This window comes from Hakea prostrata, chromosome 1, assembly GCF_041222555.1.
Source record: "Hakea prostrata isolate BN-2017 chromosome 1, UWA_Hpros_2, whole genome shotgun sequence".
Lineage (NCBI taxonomy): Eukaryota > Viridiplantae > Streptophyta > Magnoliopsida > Proteales > Proteaceae > Hakea > Hakea prostrata.
Genome location: NC_142600.1, coordinates 16,918,291 through 16,946,280, shown reverse-complemented (window position 1 = coordinate 16,946,280; position 27,990 = coordinate 16,918,291). Strand labels below are relative to the sequence as shown.

Here is a 27,990-nt window from a genome sequence, read left to right as displayed (position 1 = left end):
GAATTTGAGTAATGTGTAGTTTCCATTTCTTATCCTTGAAGTGTACGAGCTTGGGACAAGAGTTAGAATATTGCAAACAATTCAGTGTCGGATCAAAACTTTAAAAACAGCAACTTCCACAGGAAAAGCGAGATTGCTTCAGTCCTGCCCAAGACTGCCATATGAAATTTTGGATGGTTGAATTCAAAATTTTGATCAAAATTTCGATCTGACCGCTCAGATTATTTTATATGACAGTCCTAAGCATTAAATCACAGGACTGAAGGCTGAAGCAAAGTTATACTTCGACAAAAAAAAAAAAAAAAAAAAAAAAAAAAAAAAAAAAAAAAGCAGCAGCAGCAAAGTTATAGGAAAAGGGGCTAGATTGCCTTTGTACCTCTAAAACCCTGCAATAGGTCCCTTGTGCCTTGGGACGCTCTTTTTTCTCATTTTTTTTTCTGAGAAGCACAAGAAGAGCACAAGGCTACCATACAAAGATCATCGAGCCACAGAGAGGAGAGCGGCCAAAGAGTCTTGACTTGAGATGCTTCTTACATCCATGTAAATCATGGTCTTTCTTCTTCTTCTTCTTCTTCTTCTTTTTTTTTTTTTTTTGGGAGGGGGGGGGGTGTTTGACATATAAATCATGGTCATCAACGTAAGCGTACAGTCAGAGGGAATGTTAACTTCCATATCATTAAACAAAGGAATGAACTTCTTACGAGTAAAGGAATTGAGTAGTTTCTCTATGCTCACATTGATTCCATATCTCATAATCCCCAATTTCAACTATAATCCTCTTTTTCCTGTATTTATACGTCTAAGTGCCACATACAGAAGGAACAAATGATCTAAGAACAAATATCAAGATACACATACAACTGGTGATCTCGTATGAAATTTAATCTACAGGGCTTCCCCATACCTCACCTGATTGCTCCAAGCAAATTTGCACCACCAAGCTTTGCACCCACCAAATGCTGGGTATAACAAACACAAAATAGGATTGAGATTCCAGAATAATTTTTATCACTAAAAAATGTGAAAAGGGCAAAGGGGCATTTTGGACAAAATACATATATTGACATTGTAAAATGATATGAAACAGGCGAGATAATAATTGCATATATAGGAAATGATAAGAAAAAAAGTCAAGTGTAACTATTGTAGCAAGAAAACAAATTCAAGAAAGACAATAGATTTAGTGGCATCTGGCTGATGAATACAGGGAGATGACTAAATGTAGCAAGGTTTCTTGTGAGCTACCCGACCATTGCTAGGATTTTTGTTCACGCCTGCGCGGATATCATCCGTGTAGAGGTGGACACGCGACACTTGTTAACCCAAACTTTCAACGGTTAAGATTAGCACCCAAAACTTTAAGTTTTAAAAATTATATTTATCAACCCTAAAAATTCTAAATTTACAAAATGAGACCAATTTATTTCGAAGACAGAAGAGACATTGGAAACGGAAGCGAAGTGGAGATTTCTTGTCCATTCTTGAAATACAAACTTCTCTGTTTTTCCTTTTTTCTTTATGAAAGGCAATTGGGATGGATAAGGGTTTGCTGTGTGAAAAATAAAGTGAAGAAAACTAAGATTACAATGAAAATTTTGGATATTGTGTCATCAGCGTGTTCTACTGCTCCTCACAGATTTGAATGAATAGATTCCAAAACATCAAAACCAAGTGAAGAGAGTAAGAGAGAGAGTGATAGCATTAACATCAAATTTATTTGCCTCATGGTGCTCAATTCAGTAATTTTATGACTCCTCACTCACCGATCTTTGTTTTGAACCAGTAAAAAGTTAAAAACTTATGGGTTCTCATTATGTGGGAACTAAGTTTCAGGAATCATTCCAATGCGGTGTGAAGATTGTGGGGATTTTTCTCCCTTCAAAGAGGATGGGTTCTTTGTTTGACTCGTATAGAGTAGCAGAACCTCAAAACTGCAGCAGGTGGATGGATTGATGAAGAAGAAAGAGATCAATCGAACTATGGTGGCGACAAGGAAGGCAAAATCATCCAACTAGGGGTTCAGCTTTGAAGAAAATGGACTGGCTAACATAGAAGGAAGAGAGGGTTAAGGTTTAACTCTATCAGAATTGCCTTTTCGTTTTCCCCAAATTTTGGTCTTACTTGTGAATTCACTCTCACCAAGGACGTCTGTTTGTAAATTTAAAAGATTCTTAAACACTAAATTTGTTCACACCGTCGGATTCTTTTAAATACACGTGTCACAATCCAGTGCCTGCGCGGATAGATAATCTATCCGCGTAGACGTGAACAAAAATCCCCGTTGCTAAGCTCTTTAAGGAAGACAGAAGAAGGCCGAAATGCAAACGGGAAGTGGAGTTTCGGGAGGCAGTGCTACAGATTACAGACATCAATCAACAAGGATGACTAATGACACCAATAGTTTTACGTGTCTGCTGATTCCAGGACAGGCAGAAAGGAGGCAGTTCCAGTAGGTTCGGCCAACCAGCTGAATCTCACAAAGAAACAAGAGATGGGGAAAGGAATCGGTTCCTTGTGCTCTAAAGCAGCTGCATCAGAGGCAGGGAGAGTTGTCTTTCAGGATATCACGGAGTATGAGGGAGCCTTGACACCAGTACAGTTGGTGATTATGATGATGATGACATTGAGGTGCTTCAACAGGATCCGCTGGCATAAAGGACTCGGGATACCAGACAGAGAAGGCTTAAGCAAGCCTGGGTGATGGCAAAGGGAAACTTGTGATGGGTCAAAGTTCATATTCTTAATAGCATCCCAAGTTCATATTCTTAATAGCATCCCACCTAATTTTTAATTAGGGACCAAGCTACTAGGTTATACCAGAAAGACTGGAAAAAAAAGGTTTTGTGAATTGCAAGAACCTAGGGAAAGAGGAGATAACCACAGGAAAGATTTGGCTTCAACAAACACTGTTTCTTCAAGTTCAATGACCAAGATCATGATTTAAGTTGAAGAAATCATCATATCCTCTTTCAGCATATCATCATCATCACAAAAGTAATGGAACAAGATTTTCAGAAAAATAAAGGCAAATGGAAGAAGGAAAGACAAGGGGGAACAAAAACAAGGCAGTAAGCAACAAAACAATAGCAGGTTTCCAATCAAAACAATCAGAAAATTGAGAGTGCAGCAGTATCTGAGAACAGTCAGCAACATCAAAGAGATTTGTTCAACAGTAATGCTATTGACTCAGACTGCAAAATCTGTACCATGGCAACAAATTGATAGCAACAGAACCCAGAGAGTTGGGATTTCAGCAATTGAAACCAATAGGTAGCAGGTACTTCACGAATCAATACCAGTAAGAGTACCAGAGGCATCAAATAAATCAGAAACCATGAGCAGTAATAAACTAGAAATCTTATTATCAGCAGTAGTAGCAGGTGCAGTTTCAAATAAATCAGCAGATGTGACCAAGGAAGGTTAAGGTGTCGCCCAAGCATCGCCTAGGCATCCTGGCTGTTTTTTGGGTCAAGGCAACCTGGTGTCACTTAGCTGCCTAGGCAACGCCTTTTTGCCTTGCTTGGTGTCACCTTGGTTTACATTGCCCTCTATTACCTCACCACGTTTTGTCGCCTTGACATCCTTGGATATGACATTGGTAGCCTTTTGTCAGAGACAAGAATTGAACGCAATATCAACCTACTTTGCCGAGAGGTGGTAGAAGCACAGTAACCTAGCCCAAACCTACTTAGATGAATCAGCAAGTTGTATGAAGGGACAAAGCAAGCAGATATGATGGAACCTCAGGTCTTCATCTCAGATTGAACACCAAAAACTGTTCTTCTTCTTCTCTTTTTCAATCTGTTAACTTTATAATCTGGAGTTGTGGACCGCAATCGCTAGCTATGGGGGAAAGACTGTCCTTAAGCTCTGTGCAATCTCTGACCAATATCTCTCACGTTCTTGCCCCCCCCCCCCTTCCATTGTTTTTTTTTGGATGAATACTTTTTTCCATTGTTATTCTGGTTTAGATTGCTACTATTCTCATATTTTCTTCATTGTCATTCCAGTTTTACATTGCTAATTGTCCAGAGTAACAGAGAAATAGAAAGAAACAGAATCAGTTTGTTCTAGATACTTTGAGAGTCTTCAAGGGATCTGTCATTTTACCTACAACAGCCTTGTGCTGCTATCTGTCTTCCTAGTTAGGTGTGCTCCCAACATGTGCTAGGACTGCCTCTCATCACGACTATCAACTATCAAGTATATGAAAAACTAGAACATGAGAGTTTCATTCCTCACGCTCTCATGCTTATGGTTCCTATTTCTGGGAAATTTTTCCCCCAAAGCTTTTTGGCATCACTGGGTACTAAATTTTTCTTGAAACTAGTCCGACGATACAGAAGTTTAAAAAGCAATAGAGAGCTTCCTACTCTTCAGCTAAATCTGAATACAGATCTATGGCTTTTGCAAAATGAAAACTCATGTAGCTCCGTTATCTTCTATTACATCTACAGGCCACATCACTCAGCCCCTCTATAATGTGAATATGTGATAATGAAGATGCACTCCACATTGTTTTCAATCCTGTTTTTCATAAAATTTCAACAAATTGATATCAACGTATGTCCCATTTGCGTAAGGATACAACTTAACATCATCAAGACTATTTGCATCTGATCTCACCAACAAAAATGCTGACATGCTCAGCTAACCTTTGGGCTGAGATCTCTTCCAGAGTCTTATCTACAAGCTGGTTCATGATTTCGTGCAATGCACTCTCCACCTTGAGGGGCAGTACTGACCTAATATCCTTTTTGAATTTTGATTATGGTGTAACCTAATACTATTTTTGCTTAGATCTCGTCTGACCTACAGATTACTGACATATTAGCCAAAGTCTTTTGGCCAAGAAAGAGAGATCCCACCTACAAATTACCAACATATTCAAGCCTTTGGGCTGAGATCTCTTTGATAGCCTTGTTGGCTAGCTGATTCACGCACTGCAATTACCACCTTTATTTTATTTTTTTTGGTTGGGGGGGGGGGTTTGGGTGGGTGGGTAATGATGACAACTTAAAAAGATCTTTTTTTTTTTTTTTTTTTGGCAACCTAACACCAATTCTGATCTGATAAGCAATCCACTCATCGTATGGATTTTGAATTAGTTGCAACATATGACCCTTTCTAATTTTTTGGAGAAATCCATTCATTGTTTGAATGTTGAATTTGTTGGAACCTACTATCATTTCTGATTGGTAGAGCAATCAGTTGCACCAATATTCAAACTTCCACATAGGGTGGTAAATTAACTTCTCCCTCTTTAATCAACCTCTTCCAATTTGAGGCATATTCAAGATACGTGTATAACTGACCAATTAGAGCAGCCACCGGATAGTGGAGCTGTCTGAAATAGATCACATTCAGTTTCCTTATCCAGCTTGACCGTATGGCCCACAATTTTCTGAATCTATTTATTGCTTTTTGGGGTAGCATCTTCAACTCAATTCACTTTGAAATGGATAATTTTGTACCCATTTAGTATATGAAACTGCTCCAAAATAGGATATTCAATGAGCCTCTCAATGGATCTAATGCAGACTTTACCTACAAAAACCCTACCCTTGCCACACCTGTCCCCTTTCTCCACACAAAACAAGGTACCCTTGGATACACTGTAAAATCTGCAAGAAATTTGCGACCGTCAACTTGGTGGCAGATTAGATTGACTAGTAATTAATTTGGTTGTGCTTACTACTAGCAGACACTGCTTCAAAGTCCAGAATACAACCGATTGCTATCTTTCTTTGAAGAAAAATCCTAGTTCCAATCAACCACTCACAAATAATGCCCCTTAACTGTCTTCAATCAAAGTCAGGCAAAATCGTTTGATCACGTGGATTGATAATTGGCAGTCTGACCATTTGAGTGGTGGTTACCACCTTTCAAATTTCATTGCGTAACTCAACCACATGGTTCACCATAACTGGGAATTAATACACTGTGCGCCTAGTGGTTCTCATTGAACTCAATTCCCCAGCTTCTCAAATATTGTTGTTTTTTTAATTTATTTTTTTTAATCAAAGCTAAAATGTTCAATCTCATAGCTAAAAATGTTTAAATTAAAGTTAGATAATGTGGTCAACGCAACAAAAAAATTTGGGCCACAACTGATTTGCCACATTAGTAATTGAGGAAATGATATAAAGAATTATGCATATGGGAATGGTAAAACAGCTCCCCATTTAACTAAATAATTTCCCTCAATGAAAACAAAGGGCTTCTGTTTTTTCAGTAGCTATCCACTCCAGGGGTGTTGACAATGAATGGACCAGAAAAGAATCACAAAGTTGAAAACTGCCAGAGATTGGAAGAAACCACCCCAAAAAAAAAAAAAAAAAAAAAAAAAAAAGAACAATACTTACAGTATCACGTAGATCAACATGCCTTAAGTAAGCCCTCTGAAGATTTGCACCTTCCATATTAGCACCAGTCAACTTCGCTCCCTTTGGGTTCCAGAGTAAAGAAGAAATTAATGCATTACTCTAAAATAAGATCAGAAGCTGAATACAAAATGCACCATTTGAAATAAATTGTACAATTTTTATAAGAAACACGAGCCAGCCATGATTGACTGCCACATTACAACATCAAGAAATGGATTCATGAGTAAAGGAGCTAGTAATCTAGAACCAACATACATACATGGATGAGCAGCATGAGAGCAATGAGGCATGCCAAAAAAAATGCTGACTAGATATTGTCAAATGTCAACTATGATAAAAGGTACAAAAGATCTTTATTGAAAGCAGTGACAAGGCATAGAAATTGAATCAAAAGATGTTTTGCACAATTTAAGGTTATGCCAACCATAATTACAACCCTATATGTGCAATTATAGTTCCATCTCAATAGATAAGGCTAAAAAGATGATAGACAAAACTTATGTGTCTCACTAGATGACTCTCATCTTGTCTTTAAGTTAATCCAACCGTCCTCTAGCCTAGACCCAAAAACCTACACAGGGGCCACCTGAGACAGTCTGGCCCTCTTTTGCTAATTGGTTTGCTTCCTTTCATTGAGCTTTTGCCGAGAATCCTTAAAGATATCACCCTTCTGTTTCAATTCCCTTCCAGAAGATCTTTGGATGTCTTTATCTCAGAAGTATTTTAGATTAGATTGAGAAGTCTACTCTTCTTTCTACCCTGCAGTGTATTTTGGTGAATAGTTAATCAACCTCCTCTCTTATCAACATTAGATGTATTGCATATCTCCCTATATCATATATCACCTGATCTTAGACCAATCTCTCCTTGCGTTCGAGCTCATTGTAGACCACCCTCATCCTCTCTTTTTCCAGGCGACTCACTTCTTTCAGTGATCAACTTGTACTTCTCAAGAAAATGGATCGATGTTCATTTATCATTCAATATATGTGATATTTAGTCTTCAAGCAACATCTGCCTCTGGTCAATGTCATTAATTAATGCATTGTCCTTCTGGAACTGGTGCCCCTTTCTTATTTATATAAGTTAGGGTCATTCCTTTCACAAAGGTTGGCAGCAACCAAGCATGCTTTATATCGTACAATGGAACCATCACTTCATTGTTTTATATCCCAACTACAGCCACGAACATTCATAGAAGGATGACAAGGTATCAAAGGCCAGGTACAGCTTTTAAGTAGAGCTTGATATTCATCCTTCTCATCCGTCAAAGCACTTAACAGCTCAGGCAGAGCACCGGTGGACTGGTTGCTAAGAGAGTAGGCCTCCAAACAAGACAGCTAGCTGATGAATGAGAAAAGGATTAGCAAGGCAAGAAGTACAGACTGAAGGGTTCCATAAATGTACTCTACTCTTTGAGCCACAGCAAGCACTACCACGCCAAGGTATGCTAACACATCTTAGTAACAGGTTTGGGAGCTAATCTATGACCAAAGTAGCAAGGGTGCAAGTAGATCACCTAGCACGCTTTTACGTTGCTTGGTTTGTCGCTTAATTTCAATCTCAACAAATGAATGAAAGCATAGCTCTTTGCTTGTTGTCCTGTTAACCTTTTGGCCTGCCATGTGGAGGAATCCAGGTGTCTATGGTAATGGGACATCCAATCAGTCTCAACTCTCAAGAGAACTTCCAATCTTCCACTAGAAAGATATCATAATTGCCAGGTCCCGGGTCTCCAATCAGTTGGGAGATCTTCTCTTCATCTTCATCTCATTCATCACTGAATTCAATCAAAGGTGCACCTAGAGTTCATCTGGTTTTGGTTTAATGTGGTATTGGTAGTAATAGCTGCTTTTCCAGTTTGTAGGTCACTGGTCATACGTTCTCGTTGACCACAGCCTCAGGAACCAAGTATACCGCCTTTAAACCTGTTTGCATAGCTGCGCACAGCCCCTCTTACATCAATAGGTCAATGATGGCACAAGCTAATCTTCCTATCAGTTTATGGGGAGATCCTTCACTGATTGCTGCCTATGTCCTTAACAGAGAGAGTTCCCACTGAAATCAAGGGCAATGGTCAATGGGTGCGCTTACAAGGATTTTCTGAATCCCATGTATGAAGCTGAAGCACTCAATTTATGAATCAATGAAATAAGTCACAGACGCCAAACCAAACTCTTTTATAAAAAAGAATCTGAATTAGCACCAGTAGACGCAGAAAGAGATCCTACCCCTCCAGCCTTCAAAGGGGTGCTGCCAAGTGAAAGGCGATCACATCTTTCTCCTAGGGGCATGGTCCCCCCAAGAAAAAGAATGCGTCTTAGTAAATTTTGTTCACTGGTCAGCGTTTTTCCTCTGTTATTCCTTCTAACTTTGGGAGAATGAAATTGAAAAAATTGGAAGCACTGACAGCAAGTGCAGGTGGAGGAAGAGGAAAGCCGTGTTGATGATTTTTAGCTACAAGCTCAAGTAGTGTAACTAAGCCAACCGACAAGCCAATTGCACAAACGACAACCAATCAAAACCCTTAGATATTCTGAAGACACAGCCCCTCCAGTCCCTTGACCTCTGACCCAAGCTAGTCATATCTAACCAGCAAAAGTCCTAAACCCTACTAATTCCATAAATCCCAAATTCTAATCCAGCAACCCAAACCTCGTCATATTTTCATTACATACTCCTGACATTCTCCTATCAAAACCATTCAAGTGTGATTGCATTGTAACCAGCTGAAATCCTAGAATTTTGTCATTCAATTCCCCCCCCCCCAAACAACACCAAAAAAAAAAAAAAAAAAAAAAAGACCTAGAAGAACAAAACTTTGCTGAATCTCCCAATTCATCACTCAAAACCTTATCCATGAGACCAAACCTTACTGACAGGCTCCCATCACTTACTGATCATAGTCATACCATCTGACCTTATGACTTTAACTTCAAGTAGACCCCACAACCAGTTTTGACCCTTTCGGAGTGCCTGTTCACAGAAAATTCTGGTTCAACCTAAGACTACATCAGAGGAATAACTAACAGATAAAAGGAGCTATAAAATAAAAAAAAGAAAAAAGAAAAAAGAAAGAAAGCAAGAAGAAGAAGAAGAAGCTTAACATAAGATTCTAGAAATTGAGAGACTAAAGTGCCCCCATCTCTAACACTACCACCAAATTCCTTAATCATCCAAAAAATCCATCACTCACAACATCCCAAATGCCCAGCGTAAGCCCATAATCAAATGATACGTCATAACCAATGTCAAAGCCAGATTTTGAGAAATTTTGTTCTTTATAATAGAATTTTTGCCAAATCGTTACCTTTTTGAGCGAATTCTGTATTGTTTATGTTATTCTATATTCCAACTAATTCCATCTGAAAATTAAAACTCTCAACCCTATTTCAAAGCACTGTATAAAATTCGATCAAAACAAAACGAAATTTTGCACTTTCAGAACCTTGAAATGAAACTTTAGGTGACCAAAAAAAATCCCAAGTTTCATCAAAACCGTCGAAACCTGGTTCAACCCAGCTGGTTCATGAGAAGAAAAAAATTCCCAAATTTCATGGGAAACTTGAGAAATTTTGTGGAAACCTATGACTTTTTCCTACAAGTTTCGAAGTTTTCCCAAAATTTTTATTTGTTTTTCTTTCATGTTTCCCCTCCATCAAGACTTCCTTACCAAATTGTGGTGTAATCCCTCAAACTGGTTATCTTAGGCATGTTGATGACCAAACATATAAAGCTGTAATTGCTAATTACCTTGACAACCATAGACATAAAATGTCATAGGATGTCTATGTTCATTGGTTGGAGGAGAAGATATTATATGCACAGTGCTACTCAGCTCACAGGATGGATCTACTGAGGCACTCCTCTTGGCACTTAATTGTACTTTTCTTTTATCGTCAGTTTACTACTCAGCTCACGAGATGAATCTACCGAGGCACTCCTCTTGGCACTAAGTTGTACTTTCCTTTTAGGGTAATTTTCATCTGGACCCCCTGAGGTTTGATCTATGTCATTTTTTAGTCCAAAGAAATGGATACTTTGCATCTGCCTCCCCTAAGGTATCCAATAAGGTTAATTAAGGACAAATTGTGCTTTTTATGACCAAAATACCCTTATATCTATTATTCCGTAAGATTTGCATCATATCATCACAATTAAATCCAACGGTGAGAATAAAAAAAGGTATTTACATCTTATAAATTTATGAATTATTAATCTTTGAATGTAAAAAAATTATTAAATCTTTAAACCCTAAATGTTTCAGCTTCCTTAACTCCCATCCCCACCACTACCGCCACCGCCACCTCCAAAGCCCAGGAAGCAGATTATACACCACCACCACTACTACCACCGCCACTGCCAGCGCCGCCGTCCCAACTACCAAGCCCAGGAGGAGGAAAAGAGGAAACATTGAAAGTAGTGAGCAACGTGAATTCAAAGAGAAGAAACACTAGTTCCGGCTTAATCCTGACATTGCTATAGTCTACATTGTAGTAGATTCATTCACAATAATATATCTTCTTTTAGAAAACAGGACGTGTAGCACAATTAACACAATTTGTCCTTAATCCTGGGCTTTGGAGGTGGCGGTGACAGTGGCGGTAGTGGTGGGGATGGGAGTTAAGGAAGCTGAAACATTTAGGGTTAAAAGATTTAATAATTTTTTTATATTCAAAGATTAATAATTCATAAGTTTATAAGATGTAAATACCTTTTTTTATTCTCACCGTTGGATTTAATTGTGATGATATGATGCAAATCTTACGGGATAATAGATATAAGGGTATTTTGGTCATAAAAAGCACGATTTGACCTTAATTAACCTTATTGGATACCTCAGGGGAGGCAGATGCAAAGTATCCATTTCTTTGGACTAAAAATGACATAGATCAAACCTCAGGGGGTCCAGATGAAAATTACCCTTTCCTTTTATTGTTAGTTACTTCGTATTTGATGTTTTTGAACTTAGAAGTTGTATATTGAATGTTATATACTTAAGTAGTTAAGTTTATAGTACTTCTTGGACAACTCTATATTGATGTTATGTATATTGAATGACATATCTACATTGATTTTTTTTAGCAAAATGCATGCGCTAATGTGTTCTTTATAGTTCATACTCTAATTTGCTTAAATGCATAGTCCCACCCTAAAACCTATCGAAACTTGCATGAAAAAGTCCTAAGTTTCCTCGAAATTTCCCAGTTTCCCACATAGGTTTTCCATTTTCACCTGGTCGAAACTCGAGTTTCCCTTGAATTTTTTTCTATGGTTCAAAGTACCCTTTCTTCAATACCCAAGTCATAATCTAGTTAGTTTTTTTTCCATTAAGTACTCTTGTTTATTAAACTCATTGTACTAGAAGCCTAATCAACATATTCAATCAACAAACCCCAATATTTCATAAACTTTATGGAAAAACCTAATGATTATATATTTTCCCTCATAGATGAGTTAGCCATGGTATAATGCATGATTCTGTTTATATTGCGCACATCCTCCCATGTCTGATCTGTCATTTGTCAGTAGATTCAGAAGATTCTACTGAAGGGCATACCCAGTACACAAGGTTTTGCCATTGCAGCATCTGGAGAGGATGATAAAGTACCATTCTAATGTTCTAATTTTAATTTTGTTGAGGCATAAACTGCTCTATTTCCTTTTTTTAGGGAATTTTTCGCTTGTTTTTACTTATAAACCCTTCTGAGGATTTGAAATTACAAGAATTTAGACTCTGAGAACTAATGCCATTTGTTCTTCATGTACAAGATGTAACCTACAGCAAATCCCAATCCCACCAAGAAAAAAAAGGAAAAAAGAGGGTAAAACTTTCAGCTATACCAATTAATGGTGGTCCGGCTTCCTGTAAAGCCCACCAAGGATGGCTTTCTAGTATGATCAAAATATCTGCTGCTACGTAGCAGGTCAAATGTAGCCCAAATTAGTGCTCAGGGCAACCTATCAAGTTTCAACCAATAAGCTGGCCAAGTGGCAAAGTACATGGAGTATCAAAACCACATACCACTACATTGGAGGGCAAGCAATTGAATTACACTCCAGAATCTGACATCTGTAAAATCTAAACATGTCTAATTCATTCCAGTCAGGATTACACATCATCCACATGTGACACAATAAGGTGGAATGCCCAAAGAACCTTTCACCTACCAATAAATAATACTTTTATATAAACAAATCAATAGGTGAGAGGCTCCTTCTATTATTAAAAAAGGCAGGGGGGGGGGGGGGGGGTTACAAATGCAACTAATTATAACAGAAGATCTAAGAAACAAGAACAGAGATGCTAAACCATCCACGAACCAGATACTGTCTGCTAAAGAGGTACCAACGATAGTGCAGAACTGCAAATGCTAGACATAAGAACACCAACTAAGCTACTTCCTGGAACATAAGAAATATCAAATTACCCTCTTTCACCATGCAAATGCACCAGGGAAGTAACTATATAACAGCGACGACCACAAACGATAAGCTGTCAAATGAAACAGGCCCTTTTTTTTTTAAACAACTGGACTGTGCAAACATGCTAGTCTGGCATTTTAGATCTAAGCAACTGGACTGAGAGTACGTCCATGTTGTGTGTGAAGCAAAAGTTAACCATTTATTCATTTCTAATGAGCTCTCCTGGGAAGCTCACCGCTAAATCAAATCATCATGACCCGAATTCACAATTTTTTTTCTTTTTTAATCTTTCAAATAATATCACATCTTGACTTACACACTAGCAAGCGACCATTGCATATCAGTAGCTCTAGTAGATTGGAGAGTACCTTCTCAGTCATTAAAGTTACATCCCACCATGTCCAGATTTACCTAGACTTGCTCTACACTCACCATGCAAGTCCTTGCAACTATGAAATCATTAACAGACTAGCATTTAGCAGAGGATGCATATAATTAATCCTACACAGAAAAACTCACCTTTAAATTGGCTCCTTCTAAATTTGCTCCTTCTAAGTTGGCATTGGTAAGATCAGCAGTCTGCAAAATGGAGATACAATGGGAACTTAAATGGAAAGGGATAGTCCACAATTACAGAAAGATATTTCACAGAAAATAAAGAACCATGATGTGACTGAACATAATTAAGATGGCAATACTAGTGGCCTGAAAATTAAGATGATAGATTACTCTGTACATTCTATTCTCACTGCAAACACTTTTCGCTCTGTTCACACTTTCCAGTCTTGTATCTCAACCAAGCACTAAAGTATCAAGAAAAGGTGGGTCAGCTGACCTGTATTGGGATCAGCCAGCATAAAACTAGGTAATAAAGGATTATGCTGACTGGAACAGCGCCACTCAGTGTTTGTGAACTAAATTTATAAGTTTTTTACTTGAACCCTAGAGAAAAGTAATATAAATGCAAGTAAGCAAAAATCCCGACCAATCCTCTCTCTTCAAAGGGTTGATACCAACTTTGCCTAGGAATAAATTTCATAAAGCCATAGGGGGAATAAATAGTTACATAGATGAGAGACACAATGATACAAGCATAGAGATGCTCAACCTGAAGGTGTGCTGAGCGGAGATCTGCCAAAGAGAAGCTACAGTCTATCAAAGTGGCATCTGTATGACAAAAAAGACAACCAGGCAAGGTCCAGTGAGAGAACAAGAGAGAAAAATAAATAGGAATTGTTTTTATCCTAACATTTGACTTCATAAAATGGATGTTGGCCATATGATTATAGCCAGGCTTCTAACCCCAATATTACAAATCTTATTTCAGAACACGAAACACTTCTAGGCTAGGAAAATGGGAGAGCAAAGCTTCTGAGTAGTGTATGCACCAGACCACAGGAGAGGATTAGGAGCTCAAACACTACAGCAGACATGGAAGGAGAGACCACTAGAGTTAACAGATCCACCTTCAAGAAGAACTGTCAGACTTTAATTAGCAATATTAATCTACATATAGAAGCTTTTATACTCTTATTTTCCCTTCTTTATCCATGTCTACATTTATATGGTAAATATTTGGTTCACTCTGTTGTGATTTATATTCTTTCAGAAATTTGTGAAGTTCTAGTTTGTGACCCAAAAAAGAAATTAGAGCAACAACAAAATGACAAGCAATTTGATTAGGACCAGTTTCAAATTATCCTAGAAGTAGGTAAGATTCTACTGTTTTTCAATTATATTCCAAATGCTTTTGTTTTCTATTATTGCTTTTAATATTCCAGTCACAGATAATCTTGCTTCATAGGGAAGACCCAGCATTCTTTAATATTCCTTAATCGCTATCAATAAACCAAAATTACATCTAAATCTTTAAAATTGGGAGGAAAAAAAATTAATACTTGAGCTAAGTGAAGTCATCTCAAGGAAATAGACCAGTAAAGTTATTTACCCTGTAGATTTGCACTCTGAAGATTTGCACCAGTTAATACAGCACCACGAAGGTTTGCACTCATAAATTCACATCTTCCCTAGGTAAGACAGAAGCATTAACACATGATAGAAAGTACAAACCTCATTATAAACAAACCATTTGTTCTGCAACAGGGGAAAAAAGCAGGGGCAATTGACAGTAACCCCCCACCCTCTTAGTGTACAAAATGACCCAAGTCCTCCTCTTAAGATGCATATGACACTAAATTCCCCTGGTTTTCAAAGGTTTTGCCAATCAAATCCATCTGTGAAGTTTCCATTAAATGATCACCTTGGCATTTGTATCTTCATTCAAAACCCAAAATGCCCACATCCCTAACCTCATATTGGCGTAAGAAGAAATACCACCTTCCTCATCTCTAACTTTTCCAATGGTTCTACCAACCCTCCCACCACCCCTTAACAATGATGCCAGAATGGAGACAGGCGGCAGCACCTATAGGGGTGTGAGCTCAGGCTTGGCTGCTTGAGAAGCTGCACAACACCATGTGGTGGTGCAGAGTCAGTGGACTATTGATCCACGTAGCAACCTGCAGGAAACAGGTTAAAAGTCTTAAAACCTCTCTTTCTATTCTCATCATTCCATTGCTGCAGGCTACTTGGGGACCTTCCTGACTATTCACAGCTCTTTTAGCCATCATGGACTTGGATTTGCATACAGATATCTGAGTTCATTTTCTATTTCAAGGTATTTCATGTATAACTTTCAACTTCTATCGTGTTCATCTACATAAAAGCTAATTTTTGTCCTTCCAAATGGCTTGCCCTTGATTCCTATAGACAAAAAGAAAGGCAGTAATGGGAAGTTCAGGTCAGGGCCACTCATGATGTTAAGATTGAAGATAATTTTGAAATAAGGTACGTTATGTCTTATTTCAATAGTGGGAAGGGTGAGTACGAAGCCAATTCTTGAAGACCAGCAGCCAATAGGTGAATAAAGGAAGGGGGGAGATGAACCTTCATCTATCATGGTAGATCCCTATACCTTTATGGTGGGCCTACTTTCTAGGTTTTAAGATTTTAAAGCTTGAATTTGAGTTTTCGCATTCCGAATCCTCGTGAATCTTCATCTTATCCAATGGGCTGTTTTCAGATAAAGGAAAAGGAAAGAAATTCAGAAAAGATGAAAGGATTCAGCATGTGTAGCTTTAGCACCACTGGCAACTGAGATGACATATGGCCGAGGCCCAGCACTGGTCTACAAAGTTGTCATGGTGGTTGAGTCAACCAATAATGTCCCCAATGAGCTCATAGGGGGGTACGAGAAAATCCTTGGTAACTAACGATGTTGTCACAGCAGTCATCTTTATCTTTTTGGGGCATAGGGGGAGAGGCAGGGGTGATGGTGGGCAAAGGTGCAGTAGGGAATGAATAATTTGTTTTGCAAAAAGGTATTTCTTCACCCACCTCTATAAGGTTAGGGTTGAGTGAAGGAGAGGTATTTCTTTCCATTCACCACAATGGGGTCAAGGATGGGACAATTCTGGGGTTTAAAAAGTTAAATGCTCAAGTGATCACACAACAGAAAATTTCAAAGAGTAGATTAGATTGGCAAGATCTTTGGGTGTCATATGCATATTAAGAGGGCAGGTTGGGCCATTCTGCAAACTAAGGGGGAGGTACTTGTCAATTACCAATTAACAATAACATGTGTTTACTATCTTGTTATATACGAGAAGAAACACAAATTTATCTTTGGTTGGTCGGCTTTTTATGAAGTACTCGAATGGGAAGTAGAAAAACACTAACTCTTTTATACCCTGAATCAATTAGACAGTTGATGGTACAAGGTTATAGAGGCAGTAATTTGCACATTTACCAAACAAAATCTAGCAGATCATTCTTTTAACCAAAAAAAAAAAAAACTTACTCACGCAGAATTGCATTGTGGAAATTGGAACCCTCAGCCTCGACATCCTGTGAAGGGCATAAACAAATATTAGATCTAAAACTAGCAGTAGTGAAAAAGACACCTACGTATCCATGGAAAAAATATTTTTTTCCAGGCACCAGTACCCCCAAATTAATATATGATATGAGAGCCAGAATACAAAATCCATGAGACTAGCAGCAGCCACTCGCAGTATACTGAGACTGCGCTTGTGACCAAAATGTAACTCACAGAAACAAACTACTAATACCCGGAATTTTGCAGATTGAAGATTTGCATGTGAGAAGAAGGCTTTCCGAAGGCATGCGAAGCTGAAGTCAACAAATGACAGATCCTAGCATGTTTCAAACCACAAAGAATCAGAGAGAGATTCTTTTCTGAAAATTAACAATGGAATTTGGAACTTTGCAATATCAAAAAATGACTAAGTTGCAGAAATCAAGAACCATACTAAACAGCATGACAAATGTTTCCAATTATGCCTCTCATCCCCATTTTTTTTCTCATGACATGGTGGAGAGACACTGATAGAATTTTATATCCATAGCACCATAATCAAGGAGGTATTCAAGTATATTTTAGAAATCATATCAACAGAAACCTAACTGCAGAAGAAAAAGGGAGCACCTCCACTGTTAAGCTGGTTCTAAAATGCAGAAAAGCCTAAGATAGTCATCAATAATTCAGTGATACACACAAGCGAAAAAATATATATAATAATAATTCATCTTCACCTCTCTCTAATGAAAAATTGAACTAGATGACAGATTTTTCAATATATATATGTATATGCATGTGTGCATCTGTGTGAATGAAAGCCATAAAGAAAATCATGATATCAAATTTGTGTAGCATTTTCTATTAATCTTCTACAGTGAACTGAAAGGTTACTGCAACTAAAGAGTCCAAGAAGTCGGCATTTGCTACGGAGAATACAAGGTAAATGTCCAGAAAACATTTTATACATATACTCATACAAACCAAAAAATGTCATATATGCAGTAAGTGTTTGCACTGAAATAAACTAAAGCACCCAGAACCAGAAGATCTTACCAGTTTAGAGAGATCAAGGCCAGACAGATTCACCCCTCTAAATCTGACTCTCTCAGATTGTATACATTTGATGATATCTGTGCGAGTCAATTCAGTCACATTGTCTTCGTCATCTTTCGTCCTATTTAAAACTGCATGGACTCCCTCAACAAATCCCTGAGTATAAGTAACCCACCCAAAAATAAATAAATAAATAAGAAGAGCTAATAAAAAAGATGACAGTGGCCAAACAAATAGAGAACCAAAAGTAATCTTTTCTTGCAAGAAGGCAAAAATTTGTTTCCAATAAAAAACAATTTCATTCCCACTATGAGCAGGTCAAAAGATGTTCCAATTCTTGAATGGTCTGCAGTATCAAAGACTCAAAGCAATCCATACAAGGGAACCTGACTAATTAAATTCAATGTCTCACACACATCCAAATGTTAATTTGGACTTTGCAACCAAAAGCTCACGAAATGTAGAGTTCTAAACTCGGCAAATGGCAATATCAAACATTTTGGAAATGCACTGCCATCCGCAGGAGAGAGAGGAATTCATTTCAAATCAAAGGGAGGAAGAGAAAGATAAAAACAGAGGGCACTACTTACAGCACACAGGTGGTCTGCCTAAACTTTTGCCTTCATAATTTTGGGCTTCCAATTTTGCTATTGGTTTTACGGATGGATGAAGTGAAGTGGTTTTTTTCTTATAAACGAAATGAGATTCAAACCAAGAAGAAGAATAGGTTGGAACATCAATAGTTGAATGATCTAGCACAAGTGGAGTGGATATTTTGATTCACTAGTGCTGAATGAGTTGCACTGGAGTAGTGAGTGGATGGTTGGCTACCCCGATGGAAGATTCAGTCTATCCCCTGGAAGATCTCACATGGGGCAGTCACCGTAGAGTAATCACGGCACCTACATCCGTTTGGAGTTGCAACTAACCATGGGAGCTCAAGCATCAACCTCTAGAGCCAGTTCCTGCTATACACATTGTAGTAGAGGGATCAGGAAAGACTGTAGTTGAAGAATCAACAAATGAAAGAGATATGGAAGAAAAGGAAGATGTCAATGACGAATTAAGATGTTCTAGAAGAATTTAGCGGTAGGGCAACTAACTCTAAGAGAAAGAGAGATTTTGACACTTAATTTGACTCTCGAGTTAAGACTTGTTTCAAAGATTTTTTGCCTGTTTAAATTGAAAATTACTCAAATTTTGCATTTCAGATTGATTTTATGCTCTGTTTAAATGCTTTCATTAATGTTACCATAACTTGGATTGATGTAATTGCTTCCCCACAATAGGGTGAGGTTTAACATGAATTTTTTATGATATAATAAATATCTCATAGCAAAATAATGTTAAAAAAGGAGAATAATTAACACTTGAGCACCTTATCGCCTAAGCACTTCAGTGGCCCTCCATCTGAGTCGTCGTGACGACTATAATACGTACATAAGAATAGCATTAAACTATGTTCTGTTTGAGCCTAAGTGGTTGTCAAAACAAGGTCCTCTAGAACAGAGGCAGACCTACACTGGGGCCAGAAGGGGCCCCTTTTTTTGAAAATTTTGATTAAAGTCTTTAATTTTTCCAGTTTTTTCTCTTCCCACGTGTGAAATGTCACTATTTGGCTCCCCCTCAATATTGAGAACAATTTTTAAAGATAAAATAATGGGTATAAGTGTCATTCCTAATTAAAAACTAACTCCTCAATCCCATTTATTCTCCCCTCTCTTCTCTCTCATCTTTTCTTCCTATTTATTCTCTTCTCCTTCTATAATGTGGGTTAAGGAATTTTTTGAAAAAAAATCTTATGATATTCAAAATTTCATTTCTAATTAGAAACTAACTCCTCAATCCCTATTTATTCTCTGCCCTCTCCTCTCTTTTTTTCCTATTTATTCTCTTCCATTTCTATAAGCGTGGTTAAGGAAAATTTGGAAAATAATCTTCTCCACAATTGGGTACTCTTTCTCTTTCTCAATTTATTTATCTTTTCTCTTTTTCTCATTTTTTTTGTTATTATTTTTATTTGATTTTATACTCTCTGTTTATTTATTTCTTCTGCAATTTCTGTTATTTGATTTTATATTGTGAATAAAATATCTATAGTCAGTAAGGTAACTAACTACCATTGGTTCGCATCTCCTACAAAAAAAAATGTAACTTGGTTTGCATCTCCTACCAAAAAAATGTTGGTTTGCATCTAACTTTTTAGGGTTGAAGTCATGTGTCATTTTTTTTAATATAATAAAATAACTCAGAGGTGGGACCCCCAGTGGGTCTCATAAGGGCTCACACAATATGTATGGTGAAAAAGCATTAGTGCTTCCCTAATGGGAAGGTTATCTGGACTTTCATTCTTCGCCCCCCCCCCAAATGTTGAATCCTGGTTCCGCCCCTACTCTAGAATCAAGATAAATAAACGCACTAATAATGCAAAAAGCTAACAAAGATCTCATCAAAATATAATTACATATCTAAAAATAAGTATGCTCCTTGCATGTCCCAAAATAAAAAGAGATCTTTGTTGTCTGCTCATTGGTTGAGGAGAATCAGAAAGTAATCAATAAAAAACCTTTGATAACAAAGCAATTGAGTTCAATGGAAACCTGAACAACAAGCAATGTTCTAATGCATCTCAATGTATCTTTAGAAGCACTAGAAATCCCCCATCAGTTAAGAGGCAATAAATTGTCAGCAAATGATCGCCAGTAGTTTATCTAGAATGAATCAACTAATAGTTATTAACCACCTACAAAGATAAGGATTTTACAAGTAGTTGATAGTATTCTGCCTCACGAAGAAGCTCTGAATATTCTGAATCTTTTAGTGTGGGGATAACACCATCCCTCAACCAATTAAGGATATGCCGAAAATGCTTCCCGTCCCTATCAACAAAGATAAACCCCTGCAAGAATTCAGTATGATCAAAGAGTAAAGGTTGATTTCAAGTACCTCACAGCAAATAACATTCTTAGTGGGTGAAAAGAAAAAAAGGAGATGCACTTGCACATAATTCATAAAAACTAATTCAAGTACTAGATAGGGGTGCAAGTTTGGCCCTGACGGCCCTGACCCAGCCTAAGCCTGCCCTGAGCCCGAATAGGACTTGAGCTCAAGATTTTGGCCCTGGGGGAGGGGTTAGGGCCAAGGGTGGGCCTGGGATAACTCTTTGGCCCGCAGGGCTTGTCCCGACCCATCCCTGATTTTTTGCCCTGACTAGCCCCTGATTTTGGCCCTAATCTTGACCCTAATTTTGTCCATGATGCTTGACTCAATGAATTAGGAATAGGGACAAGGATAGGGCCAATCAAAGCCAAGGCTAGGGATAGGGCCAATTAAGGTGGGAATGGGCTTGGCTTGGCCCTGTAGGGCTTAGGGTCAAGGACAATAATCATTGGCCCTAAATTAGCGTCAGGGCGGGAATGGGCTTAGATTAGAATATATAGGGTTGGGCTTGGGATTGCAAAAGCCCGGCCCCAGCCAGGCCCTGTTGCAACCCTAGTAATAGACAACAAATAACATTCACACAAGGGGGAGTGGGGAAGATACATATGCATATTATTTGTAATGAAATTTTGCATTTTGACTTCAACCATTCTAAGAGAATACTTGCAATTTGGGGAAGAACCCCTTTAGCCAGCCCCAATTTGCCGTTATAAGGATGAGTTATTGGTGTTCTAATCATTGAAGAAAATACATTCAAGATTGAAGCATGAAAATCAAGGCATACAAAACAGCATATGAAATAGGCAAAAGCAGTGGATATTGCACCAAGGAAAAAAAATGTCAAGTGTTGGCAAAATAATCATCCAACAAGTTGAGCATGTTATACCAGCTAAAGGATTTAGTAAGACAAATAATTCACCAAGAAGGAAATCGTAGAATTGCAAAATCACCCTAAGTGGAGAATGCATGAAAAATCAGAACAGGAACAAACCATTTAAAATAGAACAAAATAAAAAGTGGTTTAAGATATGAATCCCTATTAAGTCAGTTATCAAAGAACTCAGTGAAAAATATCTTTGATTGCAGAAAGTAAGCTCTTTAGGAAGAGCAACTTCAACAACATGCATGGCATGCAGCCCGAGCTGTGAACATCTCCATCATACTGCAGTTTTCAGCTTTCTAAGACAACAAACTTCTCCGTAAACCACAGCTCCATTGGTTTTTCTTTTTTCGGAGATGTAGCATCAAGATCACAAGTAACTCGCTGCTATTCATGATACAGAGTCGTCACCAACTTGGGCTTCTTTCCTTGGGAATAGTCTAGGACTAGATCACATATCCATTTGGCCTTGGATTCCATACATTTACTTTGTAATTGGCCAATTTGATGGGCTAAAATATGAGTAAAAGTAGGAAAACGGGATTTTTGGGTTCATTAATTTGGTATAAGTCCAATTGTAAGTCCATTTCCTGTCTTATTTCCATTTTCATAGTGAGTTAACGTTACCAAATAGTTAAGGATTTAGGAACTTTTCTTAGCATATGAGTTAGTTTCTAATTTTAAGTCCTAGTTTGAGTTTAAAACTATTCAGCCAATGTGGCTATAGATATGGATATAAAATTATAAATATATAATTGCTTTCGTTGAACCATGACTTGATGAATTGAATTTGGATTTTTGTTTATTGCTACCCATGAAGAACAATGGCATAGCATGTCATGGCTGTGTGACTCTCTTTCCCCGCACCCTTCTTATTTAATTTCTTATATTTTCATTTTCTCTTTCCATAATATCTTTTATCATTCAATCTGATGTTCAATAATATCTTCAACAAAAGTAAGTTGAATTACCCCCAACCCCAATTTTTATTTTTCTAATCTTCTAATGTTTCTATTTCCACACTCCCAAAATACCTAAATTTCAAAGTCAGCTCTACACCAATCTGACCATTAGAACAGTCCCAAACTTTAGGGATCATCCCCATATATCATCATTATCTGAGTTCTCACCAAATTTCACATATTCCAATAATTTTTCACCTGTATCTCAAGAGCCTGTCCCATCCATCCATGCACCCCCATTACTCGAAATTTCTCCAAAACTATCCAACCACCATAACCTATGTTCTTATGTATACCAATCAATAAGCACAGAATCTTAAAACCCTAAACCCTAACTTTTTAAGTTGAGATCCCAGAAACTTGGCCCCTAGTTGAACCTCTTTGATCCATGGGCAACATAAGGCCAGTAAGTTCAGCACTTTTAGCTCACCAACAGGGTTTTTGTTCACTATTTTACCTTCAGTTTCAAGATAATTTCTCATTTTGGCTTTCTTTTTACTATAAAGCGTTATTCTATCGTACCATAAAAATACGCTTAGAGCTTTGCATCAAGTGTTTTCTAACTTTGCTTTCACAATGCATTCAACCAAGGTAAGTTTAATCATCATCCCTTCTAGCCTTTTCTCCATTTTATGTTGCATAGCTTTTAGAAATTGTTATTAAACAATAAATAGTAAGGATGACAGATTTAATTGAGTGGACCATGGTGCTTGACACCTTCTCTCATTCATAACCTAATCCCAATAGTTTCATAGTTGGACTAGTTCAACAGGGATTCAAATTTCAATGTGTGTCTCAAACTCTACTTGACTCTTCATCTTTCGAGATGGAACATTCATGGGAACACTAAATCTCAAAACTGCATAATTCTATAAGAACATCTTTTTTAAAGCTAAAATCTAATTTTATGAAAAACTTAGGCCAAAGCAGTAGATGCAATTCCCAGGACAAGGTGGACTTCACCATAAATAGAAGTGGTATGCATGTAAACTACAAGTAGATCAAGGAAAACCAAAGCTTGCACCATGTGAGTCTCCTGTCAGTTTTGAACTGAAGTTTATTCCACCATTAGGGGATCAAGATGGAAGGATAAGGGTACACTACCAACAAAGTTCAAATAAGTCAGATACTAGGAATATCATTATTGATTGCATACCAATGACTAGCCTTATTGAATTGAGACAGCATTCAGTTAATGGAATTTATGACCCCTTTCATAAACATTAAGAATGTACCTATGTGATTTGACTAATGACAACACGACCTGGCACCCACTAAGAGGCTGGCCATGGGTCTAGACCTGTTAAGGTTTGAGTATGAGGTGGCCACTTAATATGCCCCATTATTCTACTCATTCTGTGGATGGGAATAGGCCTATATATGGGTACCTCAATGCCCCTAAAACCTTAGTTGAAATCTGATACTCACTCTCAATCCATTTCTCTACTTCTGTTGTGTTCTCTTAGAGAATCCATCTTGGATTTATGGTGTGGACTTTCCTGTGAGAAAACCTAACAGGTACCTACAGATTCACGATGATCAACATGGTTCTTGTGACATACAGCCTTACCTACCCCTGATTCTTTTCCACTGGATAAGTCACCATATCCAGTAACAACCTAACAGTGTTGTTTTTATTCACAATACACTGTCACCCCATTCCTACAGCCACATGCTGTCACATATCTGAGTTTCTAAGGCCAGTGTAAATTGTTGATGAGTCTTGCACATGAAAATTACATAAACACTCATGTAATTGTGAACCAGAGTATCTATTTGGAAGTTGGAAACGTAGATCAACAAACTTTCCCAAATTTCTATTAATCTGGAATGATGTTAATTCTGTTATCTCTAGTATTACACAAAATCACAGTTTCTAATAATGATGTGTTCTTGTACGATACCATGCCACAACAACCAAGACAACAAGAAGTACCTTTTCAGGGTCTGGACAAACTGTATGGCGGCCACTGAACATTGCTGCAAGCATTGAATCAGGTTCACGATGAGTCAATGTGTCAACTGTTGTGCAGAATTTCTTGCCTCCTATAAAAATCCATGTCAATAAATTGAATGGATAAACACCAAAATAATTAGGGAAGACAACAGCTAGCTATGACATGCAATCGAAATCAAAAATAACGGTCTCCACTATATTAGTACTTTCAACTTCTCCCAACTAAATATAAACTTATTTCTATGACAATGTAGAGAAAACTAACAACATAAAGGAAATTCCAAAAAGAACAAAAGTGCAGGGCGTGCGGGGGAATTGACCATGCAATACACTACCAGTAGAAGGACTTCAAATTTTTCTCCCGAGGAATTCCCAAAGAAAAAAATTATAATTATTTAAACATAAAATCAAGATTATTCAGTTCTTTCAGAGCCACTAGACCAAGAGTTAAAGATTATAAATCTTGAAAATTATGAAGGGGAAGGTAAAACAACGCAACTCTTGCATGTCAAATCCAGAGTAAAGGTTTCAACATCCGGGAAACCAATCCATCTCAAACCTAACGGAAGACCAGCATCACGCCGAAACAAAAACCGATCAACCATAAAGGAGATGGAAAAAAAAAAATTATTCGAAGTTACCAATATTCAGACGAACGAAGGAATCAGAACCAGAGCTCATCGTCGCAGTTCTTCGCGGCCAGCGAAGAACAGTGGCGCAATACAGTAGATCGAATAAGATGCAACGTAAAAGAGGTTAATTAAATTGTCCACGTTACATATACCATTTTTCTTTTTTCTCGGTAAACTCCATATCCAACAGGCTCATTTGTTTGCAAAGGTAGAGTAAGAAAAAAAAAATGGAAAATAATATGTAGACCTCACGTGTAGTGGGATGGAAGAGAACGAAAAGAAAATAACAGGTTTTGTGAAAAAATGTTAATTGTGGGTCTTACTTTTTATTTTTTCACATGTTCTCACGAAGTCCCTAACATTTTGTAAAATTTTGAAAAGGCTCATGGTGGAAACTTCTAATTTTTCTACTCCAAGCAACCAAACAACCTACACTTTAAAAATTTAAAAGAAAAGTTTGTTTTTTCAATAATTTTCCTTCTCTTTTTTCTCACCCCACCTTTGTTCCAGCAAACAAAAGCAGCCTCAATGATCAAACCCCTCGGTAATTTTTTGGCATAATTACTTTTGCTTATACTATAGCTTAAATATTATTTTATCTTCAATACTTTTTTAAATTACTAAGTCAACATAAACTTCACTTGTTATTACTGTTTTTTTTTTTTTTAAAGAAACTTTAATTACTGTTATCCCATTCTATTAAACTATGTTAGTTAAGTGATGATGTATCAATTTTTATTTATTTAAAATTTTCAAAATACCTAAGATTTTTTTCTACTTAGTTATACTTTATACTAAATTACATAATTGCCTTAGTAATTAGGAAAAAATTAATCCTAATTAGATACCTCCTTATTTTTTTAGCATTTTTATTTACTTTTAAACTTAGTGTTGCTTTTTAATTTTTGTTATTTAGTTTCTAATTTTATGTTATCAATTTGAAGAAGTTCACATTTCTATTTTTATTTATTTATTATCTAATTTAGAAAGTTCCTTTTCTTAGCAGAAAAAATTATTTAGATAATATTTTTTTGGTAATCTAAATAATAAGAATAAAACTCTAAAATTGGTACTTAATATGGATTTTTATAAATGATGATAGTATTGTATTTTGACTTTAAATTTAGAAAGACAAAATAGACATTGAACATTCAACTATAATAGTTTCTTAACGTTGTTATAACTGAGGGGGTAACAGTAATTTCATAAAAAATAGGGTCCTTTTAGTAATTAAAATACAGTACAATGGGGCAACAGTAAGTTTAGAACATATTGTTTTTTTTTTTGAGGTCCATTTTTGACCAATTTATGCGCACTTGAGTGCATCCTCGAGGTCAGTCAGAGTCGGAGCTACTAAGTGCATGTTTGGCAATGGTCTTTTATGAGAATGATATTCTTTACGATAATCATTTTTTAGCATTTTTATCAAACAACGGTGGTGTGTACACAATTTTGAACGTTTTGGTAAATTTTGTGTTGAAAACGTGTGAGAAGATTGAGGCTTTTTAAAAAAACAAAAATCTTATGAAGGCAGGAAGGGGTTAGAATTTGCGTGTGAATGAAGTTTGAGTTGAATGTCCCTCTTTGAAGTAATTTTGATGTATTTTTTGTTTTTGAGAATGACAAACACAAATCAAAGTTGTTTTGCAAAAGCCTTATTGAGCACAAAACTTGGACCAGTTCGTTCCTGAAAATGAAAGAACAATCCATTTTACCAAATGTTTTTTGGCATTCTTCGGCATTCTAAGAATGAAAGAACACAAAAAACTGTTCCTTAGCCCATTGCCAAACGTGCCTATAGGGTTGAGGTGGGCCATGGCCCCCTTAATTTTTTTAAAAGTTTCCATTTTCCCTTTATTTTTACCTTAATTTTCTCTTTCTATATGTGAAATAAAATATTTGCCCCCCTCTCCTTCCCAAGAATCCCCAAAGTTTTTCCTAAATTTTTTATTCCTTTAAGATTTTTTTTTTTATTAGTTGGACATTAAGAATTTTAGCCATTGATTTTGACAGATCTAAGCATAACAATTGAATTTCTTTCTATTTAATTTTATGAAAATTGACTCTTTTCCCCATATTTAGTTTATACACTTCAAACCTATCTTTTCTCCTACAATTTCTCCCCTACATAAAAGTTTTAAATGGTAACAAATCTAATCGTATAGTTTTCGCCTCTATGCTTTATCTCAATGTATTTTTAATAATTTATTTGTAATTGTATTATATAGTTTTTTATTTTTTTTATTAATTTAGTTATATTTTTATTATAAGCCCCATGTTGAATATGATAAAAAAGAAGAAAAAAAAATCAAATGTAATGTAACTAGAGAAGTGTTTTTTCTTCTTCTGATAGATAGGATTAAATAATTTATTTTAAGAAAGGAAATCCATTGAAAGCGAAATTCTTTTCTAGATTGGGTATTTATAGAAAATTACTATAAGGGTCTGTTTGGTTACATGAATCCAAAGAATTCAAATCTCTGGATTCACAAGTGGGGGATTTATACCCGTTTGGTTATGTGAATCTCTGAATTCATGAAATCTAGAGATTCACTTTTTTACACTAAAAACGTGAATCTGTAGATTTATGGGTATAAGGTGAAATCCATAAATTTCATCTCTACTATAAAAGTGTTAAACATTTGAACAATGACTTCATAAATATTTTTTAAGGATGAATCTATAATTTCATTCCAAAGATTCAAGCTAACCAAACAGTTAATTTTATAAACATGACTCCATAGATTTTAAATCTCTAAATTTTTTAAACCTTCAGACTCAAGTAACCAAATAGATCCTAAACAAACTACTTAATTTAGAGATTTCAACTTTCAACCTTTGAAGGGATGATTGGTTATTTTTGGCCTCTGTCGT

At 36.8% G+C, this 27,990-nt stretch overlaps 1 protein-coding gene across 3 annotated transcripts; it reads right to left on the bottom strand.

Moving 5' to 3' along the window:
• Nucleotides 1-623: 623 nt before the first annotated feature.
• LOC149027921 (potassium channel tetramerization domain-containing protein / pentapeptide repeat-containing protein) lies at nucleotides 624-25,297 on the bottom strand. 3 transcript variants are annotated; one of them, XM_089167092.1, is made up of 11 exons: nucleotides 25,126-25,291; nucleotides 24,464-24,573; nucleotides 20,510-20,644; nucleotides 17,746-17,901; nucleotides 16,943-17,026; nucleotides 16,672-16,718; nucleotides 14,761-14,834; nucleotides 13,921-13,979; nucleotides 13,332-13,391; nucleotides 6,366-6,446; nucleotides 628-959 (listed from the first exon to the last, which is right to left on the bottom strand). In XM_089167092.1, the coding sequence occupies exons 1-11, from the start codon at nucleotides 25,163-25,165 to the stop codon at nucleotides 906-908; spliced, it is 900 nt and encodes a 299-aa protein (XP_089023218.1). In that variant the 5' UTR covers nucleotides 25,166-25,291; the 3' UTR covers nucleotides 628-905. The 3 variants fall into 3 exon arrangements, with proteins under 3 accessions (XP_089023226.1, XP_089023222.1, XP_089023218.1); XM_089167100.1 differs by lacking the exon at nucleotides 20,510-20,644 and having other exon boundaries at nucleotides 624-959; nucleotides 25,126-25,297; XM_089167096.1 differs by lacking the exon at nucleotides 14,761-14,834 and having other exon boundaries at nucleotides 627-959; nucleotides 16,676-16,718; nucleotides 25,126-25,292.
• Between the last annotated feature and the right edge of the window lie 2,693 nt (nucleotides 25,298-27,990).

Excerpts from the sequence above, each read along its gene's own strand:
- LOC149027921 (XM_089167092.1), bottom strand. The coding sequence starts at position 25,165 with ATGAGCTCTGGTTCTGATTCCTTCGTTCGTCTGAATATTG. Across the intron at positions 13,980-14,760 it reads TCAGAGTGCAAATCTACAGG|ATGCCACTTTGATAGACTGT; the intron begins GTAAATAACTTT and ends TTTGTCATACAG. Across the intron at positions 13,392-13,920 it reads TCCGCTCAGCACACCTTCAG|ACTGCTGATCTTACCAATGC; the intron begins GTTGAGCATCTC and ends TCCATTTTGCAG.